This window comes from Ictalurus punctatus, chromosome 2 (genome assembly GCF_001660625.3).
Source record: "Ictalurus punctatus breed USDA103 chromosome 2, Coco_2.0, whole genome shotgun sequence".
NCBI lineage: Eukaryota > Metazoa > Chordata > Actinopteri > Siluriformes > Ictaluridae > Ictalurus > Ictalurus punctatus.
Genome location: NC_030417.2, coordinates 37,824,503 through 37,834,502, shown reverse-complemented (window position 1 = coordinate 37,834,502; position 10,000 = coordinate 37,824,503). Strand labels below are relative to the sequence as shown.

Sequence of the window (10,000 nt, the reverse complement as noted above, 5' to 3'; positions counted from 1 at the left end):
GTGCGCACGCGCTCACACACTTACACTCTTTGGACATGCCCACTTCTAGGCACTTCTGCAGGCGACAGTACTGGCAGCGGTTGCGTGTGACCTTGTTGATGATGCAGCTCTTCTCTCGGTGGCATGTGTACACCATGTTCTTCTGGATGCTCCTGCGGAAAAAACCCTACACACACGCACACGCACACACGCACACACACACACACACACACACACACACACACACACGCACACACTGAGTCCAGTCTTATCTGCTCAAAGTTTTTAATACAGTCAAAAAACACGTAAGCGGTCGGGAGGGAACGACAAGCACGATTCCAAAAAAGTTGGGACGCTGTGTGAACTGTACATCAAGACAGAACGCAGCCATTTTCAAATCTCGTAAAACCCGTACTTTATTCACAGTGGAACATAGAAAACGTATCAGACGTTTACCCTGAGGAGATGTACCGTTTTAAGAAGGAGAAGAAAAAAAAAAAGAAAGGTCATTTTGAATCCGATGGCCGCGATACGTCTCAAAAAAGTTGGGACGGGATTGGTCGCTCTGTGCGGTGTCTGAGACGAGTGTTCAGGTGGATTCGTCTACGAGCCGGAACGACGGTCTGTGACAAACGACGAAATAACACGAGCGTGTGTGTACTCCTTCCTTTTCCGGAACGGGGGTAAAAAAATGTTGTTGTTTTTTTTTAAACGGCTTTTGATCGGCGGAAGATTCTGAAGATCCGTTCCCTCTTTTCTGTTCCGACTTCACGGGAACCTGCCGCGTTGATAAACCCGTGACAAAACTCGCACGCGGCTATCGGCAAAAAGGCCCAAATATCATCCCCAAGTGCGAACGCCGCTCTGGCAGCCGATCAGCTGATAGTCTGAGTTTCAACACACACACACACACACACACACACACACACACACACAGAATCTACACACTACACTCATACAACATTTCAACACATCGCACCTTCCTGACATCACCATCACATCATCTTTACACATTTACTCGAGGAACTCACTGGACTGGGATTAGTCATGCATTGTGTGTGTGTGTGTGTGTGTGTGTGTGAGAGTAAAGTCGAGAGCACTGATGAGAAGATGGAAAGAAGGAAAGGAGAGAGAGCGGAGGATGAAAACAAAGACCCGGCGCGATCCGAGAAGAGATGAGAGCAAAAAGAGGAAGTAAAATTCCAAAAAAAGAAAAGAAACGGAGAGAAACGGGGAGGAGAAGGAGAAGAGAAGAGGGAAAGGAAGGAGAGAGAGAAACAGTGGAGGATGAAGAAAAAAAAATGCACAAGATGAACAGAAACTGATGAAGGGAGGCGAGACGGTGAAATGAAAGAAAGGTGTAAAAAAAAAAAAAAAAAAAAGGAGGAGGATTAAGGAAGGAGAAGGGACGATGAGAGAAGTGAGGAAGATGGAGGAATGGAAAAGAGGGATGGAAAGGAAAAGATTAGAGCGGAGGAGAGGAGAGGAGGAGAGGAGGAGAGGAGGAGAGAGGAGAGGAGAGGAGGAGAGGAGGAGAGGAGAGGAGAGGAGGAGAGGAGGAGAGAGGAGAGGAGAGGAGGAGAGGAGGTGTAGTTGTTTGTGTGTGTGTAGTTGTTTGTGTGTGTGTAGATGTTTGTGTGTAGTTGTGTGTGTGTAGTTGTTTGTGTGTGTGTGTAGTTGTTGTATGGGTGTGTGTGTAGTTGTGTGTGTAGTTGTGTGTGTGTGTGTAGTTTGTGTGTGTGTGCAGTTGTTTGTGTGTGTGTAGTTGTGTGTGTGTAGTTGTGTGTGTGTAGTTGTGTGTGAGTGTAGATGTTTGTGTGTAGTTGTGTTTGTGTGTGTAGTTGTTTGTGGGTGTAGTTGTGTGTGTGTAGTTGTTTGTGTGTGTGTAGTTGTTGTGTGTGTGTAGTTGTTTGTGTGTGTGTGTAGTTGTGTGTGTGTAGTTGTGTGTGTAGTTGTGTGTGTGTGTAGTTGTGTGTGTGTGTAGTGGTGTGTGTGTGTGTAGTTGTGTGTGTGTGTAGGTGTGTGTAGTTGTATGTGTGTGTGTGTGTAGTTGTGTGTGTGTGTAGTTGTGTGTGTAGTTGTGTGTGTAGTTGTTGTGTGTGTAGTTGTGTGTGTGTGTGTGTAGTTGTGTGTGTAGTTGTGTGTGTAGTTGTATGTGTGTGTGTGTGTAGTTGTGTGTGTGTGTAGTTGTGTGTGTGTAGTTGTTGTGTGTGTGTGTGTGTAGTTGTATGTGTGTGTGTGTGTGTAGTTGTGTGTGCAGTTGTGTGTGTGTAGTTGTTGTGTGTGTGTAGTTGTGTGTGTAGTTGTTGTGTTTGTATGTGTAGTTGTGTGTGTGTGTAGTCGTGTGTGTGTGTGTATTTGTGTGTGTAGTTGTTGTGTTTGTGTGTGTAGTTGTTGTGTTTGTGTAGTTGTGTGTGTGTGTGTGTAGTTGTTGTGTTTGTGTGTGTAGTTGTGTGTAGTTGTGTTTGTGTGTGTAGTTGTGTGTGTGTGTGTGTGTAGTTGTTGTGTTTGTGTGTGTAGTTGTGTGTAGTTGTGTTTGTGTAGTTGTGTGTGTGTGTAGTTGTGTGTAGTTGTGTTTGTGTAGTTGTGTGTGTGTAGTTGTGTGTGTGTGTGTGTAGTTGTTGTGTTTGTGTAGTTGTGTGTGTGTGTGTGTAGTTGTGTTTGTGTGTGTAGTTGTGTGTAGTTGTTGTGTTTGTGTAGTTGTGTGTGTGTAGTTGTGTGTGTGTGTGTGTGTGTAGTTGTTGTGTTTGTGTGTGTAGTTGTGTGTAGTTGTGTTTGTGTAGTTGTGTGTGTGTGTAGTTGTATGTGTGTGAGATTGCGAGGAGCAGAGGAAGAGAGGAAGTAAGGATGAGGATGAGAGAGTGGAGAGACGTTGATCAGTGGGAGGAGAACGAGGGAAACTCTGAGCATGAAAATTTAATGAAGTTGTGTTTATATCTTGCTGACTGAGTGAGTGTTTGTGTAGCGTGTGCACACCTCCCACAGTTCCCTCGCACAGCCACGTGCGCGTGTGTGTGCATGAAGGTTAACTCGGCGCTGACCTCTGCTCTCTCACTTCCTCAGACTCTACACACACTCTACACTCAGCTGGTCTTTAACAGTAAAATCCCAGCACAACAGCAGCAGCGAGCTCATCTTTGCCCCTACATCACCTCTACATCACCTCTACATCACCCGTACATCACCCGTACATCGCCCCTACATCACCTCTACATCACCCCTACATCACCTCTACATCACCCGTACATCACCCCTGCATCACCTCTACATCACCCCTACATCACCTCTACATCACCTCTACATCACCCGTACATCACCTCTACATCACCCGTACATCACCCGTACATCACCCCTACATCACCCGTACATCACCTCTACATCACCTCTACATCACCCCTACATCACCCCTACATCACCTCTACATCACCCGTACATCACCTCTACATCACCCCTACATCACCTCTACATCACCTCTACATCACCTGTACATCACCTGTACATCACCTCTACATCACCTCTACATCACCCGTACATCACCCGTACATCACCCCTACATCACCCGTACATCACCTCTACATCACCCCTACATCACCCCTACATCACCCCTACATCACCTCTACATCACCCGTACATCACCTCTACATCACCCCTACATCACCTCTACATCACCTCTACATCACCTCTACATCACCCCTGTATCACCTCTACATCACCTCTACATCACCCGTACATCACCCGTACATCACCCCTACATCACCCCTGTATCACCTCTACATCACCTCTACATCACCCGTACATCGCCCCTACATCACCTCTACATCACCCGTACATCACCTCTACATCACCCCTACATCACCCCTACATCACCTCTACATCACCCGTACATCACCCCTACATCACCCCTACATCACCCGTACATCACCCGTACATCACCTCTACATCACCCCTACATCACCCCTGTATCACCTCTACATCACCCGTACATCACCCCTACATCACCCGTACATCACCTCTACATCACCCGTACATCACCTCTACATCACCCGTACATCACCTCTACATCACCTCTACATCACCTCTACATCACCCGTACATCACCTCTACATCACCCGTACATCACCTCTACATCACCTCTACATCACCCGTACATCACCTCTACATCACCCCTACATCACCCCTGTATCACCTCTACATCACCTCTACATCACCCGTACATCACCTCTACATCACCCCTACATCACCCCTGTATCACCTCTACATCACCTCTACATCACCCGTACATCACCTCTACATCACCCGTACATCACCTCTACATCACCCGTACATCACCTCTACATCACCTCTACATCACCCGTACATCACCTCTACATCACCCGTACATCACCCCTACATCACCTCTACATCACCCGTACATCACCTCTACATCACCCGTACATCACCTCTACATCACCTCTACATCACCTCTACATCGCCTCTACATCACCCGTACATCGCCTCTACATCGCCTCTACATCGCCTCTACATCGCCTCTACATCACCTCTACATGACCCGTACATCGCCCCTACATCACCTCTACATCACCCGTACATCACCCCTACATCACCCGTACATCACCTCTACATCACCCGTACATCACCTCTACATCACCCGTACATCACCTCTACATCACCTCTACATCACCTCTACATCACCCGTACATCACCTCTACATCACCCGTACATCACCTCTACATCACCCCTACATCACCTCTACATCACCCGTACATCACCTCTACATCACCCCTACATCACCCCTGTATCACCTCTACATCACCTCTACATCACCCGTACATCACCTCTACATCACCTCTACATCACCCGTACATCACCTCTACATCACCCGTACATCACCCCTACATCACCTCTACATCACCCGTACATCACCTCTACATCACCCGTACATCACCCCTACATCACCTCTACATCACCCGTACATCACCCCTACATCACCTCTACATCACCCGTACATCACCTCTACATCACCCCTGTATCACCTCTACATCACCTCTACATCACCCGTACATCACCTCTACATCACCCGTACATCACCTCTACATCACCTCTACATCACCCGTACATCACCTCTACATCACCCATACATCACCCCTACATCACCTCTACATCACCCGTACATCACCTCTACATCACCCGTACATCACCTCTACATCACCTCTACATCACCTCTACATCACCTCTACATCACCCGTACATCACCTCTACATCACCCGTACATCACCTCTACATCACCTCTACATCACCTCTACATCACCCGTACATCACCTCTACATCACCCGTACATCACCTCTACATCACCCCTACATCACCCCTGTATCACCTCTACATCACCTCTACATCACCCGTACATCACCTCTACATCACCCGTACATCACCTCTACATCACCTCTACATCACCTCTACATCACCCGTACATCACCTCTACATCACCCGTACATCACCCCTACATCACCCCTACATCACCTCTACATCACCCGTACATCACCTCTACATCACCTGTACATCACCTCTACATCACCTCTACATCACCCGTACATCACCTCTACATCACCCGTACATCACCTCTACATCACCTCTACATCACCCGTACATCACCTCTACATCACCCGTACATCACCTCTACATCACCCGTACATCACCTCTACATCACCTCTACATCACCTCTACATCGCCTCTACATCACCCGTACATCACCTCTACATCACCCCTACATCACCTCTACATCACCCGTACATCGCCCCTACATCACCTCTACATCACCTCTACATCACCTCTACATCACCCCTACATCACCTCTACATCACCCGTACATCACCTCTACATCACCTCTACATCACCCCTACATCACCTCTACATCACCTCTACATCACCCGTACATCACCTCTACATCACCCCTACATCACCTCTACATCACCCCTACATCACCTCTACATCACCTCTACATCACCCGTACATCACCCCTACATCACCCGTACATCACCCCTACATCACCCCTACATCACCTCTACATCACCCGTACATCACCCCTACATCACCCCTACATCACCTCTACATCACCCCTACATCACCTCTACATCACCCGTACATCGCCCCTACATCACCTCTACATCACCCCTACATCACCTCTACATCACCCGTACATCACCCCTACATCACCTCTACATCACCTCTACATCACCCCTACATCACCTCTACATCACCCGTACATCACCCCTACATCACCTCTACATCACCCCTACATCACCTCTACATCACCCGTACATCGCCCCTACATCACCTCTACATCACCCCTACATCACCTCTACATCACCCGTACATCACCCCTACATCACCTCTACATCACCTCTACATCACCCCTACATCACCTCTACATCACCCCTACATCACCCCTACATCACCTCTACATCACCCCTACATCACCTCTACATCACCCGTACATCGCCCCTACATCACCTCTACATCACCTCTACATCACCTCTACATCACCTCTACATCACCCGTACATCACCTCTACATCACCCGTACATCACCCCTACATCACCTCTACATCACCCGTACATCGCCCCTACATCACCCCTACATCACCCCTACATCACCCCTACATCACCTCTACATCACCCGTACATCGCCCCTACATCACCTCTACATCACCCCTACATCACCCCTACATCACCTCTACATCACCTCTACATCACCTCTACATCACCCGTACATCGCCCCTACATCACCTCTACATCACCTCTACATCACCCCTACATCACCTCTACATCACCCGTACATCACCCCTACATCACCTCTACATCACCCGTACATCACCCCTACATCACCTCTACATCACCCGTACATCGCCCCTACATCACCCCTACATCACCTCTACATCACCTCTACATCACCCGTACATCACCTCTACATCACCTCTACATCGCCCCACATCGCCCCTATTTTGCCTCCACATCACCTCTGAAGCTCACTTGGAACCGCACCTGAACATTCGGCTTCTAGAGCGGCGAGTATCCTGACGCCGTGCGGTACAGAGATTTTACCAGGAGTAAGGTAAAACCCCCCGTGGGGCGCGGCGCAGTCCCCAGTAATCGTTTGTCGCTAAGCAACATAAAAGGGCAAAATTTAAACAGACCAATGCCCTAAAGATTCGGATTACTTCAGAAATGATTCACAAAGTGACGACAAAAACAAAATGATAAAAAGCAACATTCAATAAAATATTCATTATTATTACTATTTATATAACATATAACAATAATAATAATAATAATAATAATAAACAGATCGGTACGTTATATTGGAGAAACTAAAAGCGGTAAAAGCGGCTCCGCAACTGCGAGTGTTATTTATTTTAATCGGCGTGTTTTGGTGCTGCGTCTGTTTGCGTGCGCTGACGCTGCCACCGACTCCACTCTTTACTCCGAGCTAAAAATAAACTCGGAGCAGGTGAGCTGAGCGAGTCGGTACCTTGCAGCCCTCGCAGGCGCTGACTCCGTAGTGATATCCAGATGATTTGTCCTGACAGACGAAGCAGGGTTTATACACACGAGGAGGAGGCGGAGGAGACGGAGGACTCGGGACAATGTCCTCCGAACTGGAGCTCTGAGTGTCCACCGCTACGGAGAGAGAGAGAGAGAGAGAGAGAGAGAGAGAGAGAGAGAGAGAGAGAGAGAGAGAGAGTTAGTCATGCACAGTGACATCATAAATGTCAAAAGGACAACCTCATAAACCTCTCAGCCAAACCTGCACTTACTCACATTCGAGCTGCGTTATGATCTACATCATCATCATCATCATCATCATCATCATCTCAGTCTAATCCACTTCCTCCTCATTAACTACATCTCCACACGTCTTTACGCTCTGACCGAGAGAGGAAGGCCGTCCTTCCCACCCAGAGAGCAGGACTATCGCGCTTCCCGGCTTCGGCGGGATTCAAACCCACGATCTCCCGAGAACGCGCTGGGAACTCTCACGGTACAGCCCGTCCATGATCGCAGAGACGAACGCAAAGATCGAGGAAACCCCGCCATATTCGCGCGAGCTCGCAGTTTTCCTAAATCACCGCCGACGTCCCGCGGGTTCGGGCCGAGACCGGTCACGTGACGTCGTCACGACACGCATTCGAACGAGTGCAGATAAACAGGTCTCGGTTACTGACAAGCATCACTGCCGAAGAGCGCGCGGGACAATTCGGCGGGATCGCGATTTCGCCGATTCGAGTAAACCGCTCCTCGAGCTGCAGCGCAAATTCTGAAAAGCGCCGCGGCGATCCCTATAAAACCTCCGTAACGGTACGGGACTGTAGCGTGAGATCAACGCTGTGATACATTACATCGCAATACTCGTACAGAACAGCCCAGGACTCACATTATTACTATTATTATTATTATTATTATTATCTTTATCATAATTATTATTAATGTTGTTATTGTTGTTATTTATTGTTATATATATTGTTATATTGATATTATTATTATTGTTATTATTATGCTAACAAACTGAACGGAAGTGAAGCGGCTGATCTGATGCGAACATTTCCACTGAATCTGTTTTCTGCTAAATCATTTCTTTTCTACACATTTAACCGTAGTCATTGAACTCCGTTGAACCGCGCGTGCGTTAAAGTAGCGCTGAGCCTCTTACACGCAAGTCCTCGCTACCGTACATTACACGAGATTATCCGGCATTATCCGGCACAGCCTCGCTCGCTCACCTCAGCAAGAAATCTCTGTTCCTATCAACCCACCGTCTGCTTTAAACATGTTCTACACACGTCCCATACGGACCGACGCCGCGTCCCGTACGGACCGACGCCGCATTTCATACGGACCAACGACGCGTCCCATACGGACCGACGCCGCATTTCATACGGACCAACGACGCGTCCCATACGGACCGACGCCGCGTCCCATACGGACCCACGCCGCATTTCATACGGACCGACGCCGCGTCACATACGGACCGACGCCGCGTCCCGTACGGACCCACGCCGCATTTCATACGGACCGACGCCGCGTCACATACGGACCGACGCCGCGTCCCATACGGACCGACGCCGCATTTCATACGGACCGACGCCGCGTCCCATACGGACCAACGACGCGTCCCATACGGACCTACGCCACGTCCCATACGGACCGAAGCCGCGTCCCATACGGACTGACGCCGCGTCCCATACGGACTGACGCCGCGTCCCATACGGACTGACGCCGCGTCCCATACGGACCCCATACGGACCAACGACGCGTCCCATACGGACCAACGACGCGTCCCATACGGACCAACGCCACGTCCCATACGGACCAACGACGCGTCCCATACGGACCAACGCCGCGTCCCATACGGACCACCGACGCGTCCCATACGGACCCCATACGGACCAACGCCGCGTCCCATACGGACCAACGACGCGTCCCATACGGACCCCATACGGACCAACGCCGCATCCCATACGGACCAACGCCGCGTCCCATACGGACCAACGCCACGTCCCATACGGACCAACGACGCGTCCCATACGGACCAACGACACGTCCCATACGGACCCCATACGGACCAACGCCACGTCCCATACGGACCAACGCCGCGTCCCATTCGGACCAACGCCACGTCCCATACGGACCAACGACGCGTCCCAAAATCACCCCCCCCCCCCCCCCCCCCCCCCGCCCTCCTCCGTCCTGAAGATGCACTCCTTCAGTAAATGTTAAATAAACGTCCCGCACATCTTAAACCGCGGTCTCTATGTGAAGCGTGTGAAGGCCGGTACTACGCAGAGTCCCTCCGGGATCCTGCGACGGTGCGATCGCAGAAACGGACGCAGAGCCGAGCGAACGCCGCGGCGTCCGGAGGAGCTTTCAGGCCGCGCCAAAAATCCCGCGCGATCGCGATTCCGCCAAAAAAAAAAAAAAAAAAAAAAAACCTTCACGGATTTTGAAAGGGAAAAAAAGGCAGCAAAATC

General features: G+C 49.7%; 1 protein-coding gene across 3 annotated transcripts in view; it reads right to left on the bottom strand.

The window, feature by feature from the left end:
* Positions 1 to 10,000, bottom strand: part of rarab (retinoic acid receptor, alpha b) — a 103,682-nt gene that overhangs the window by 10,590 nt on the left and 83,092 nt on the right. Inside the window, exons 1-3 of one of the 3 annotated variants that reach the window (XM_053678025.1) lie at positions 7,790 to 8,348; positions 7,504 to 7,652; positions 25 to 166 (exon numbers count right to left, since the gene is read on the bottom strand). In XM_053678025.1, coding sequence (XP_053534000.1) covers positions 25 to 136 — 112 coding nt within the window. In that variant the 5' untranslated portion in view covers positions 137 to 166; positions 7,504 to 7,652; positions 7,790 to 8,348. Of the gene's footprint in view, positions 1 to 24; positions 167 to 7,503; positions 7,653 to 7,789; positions 8,349 to 10,000 lie in introns of those variants that run through there. The other 2 variants (XM_053678023.1, XM_053678019.1) reach the window with 2 other exon arrangements.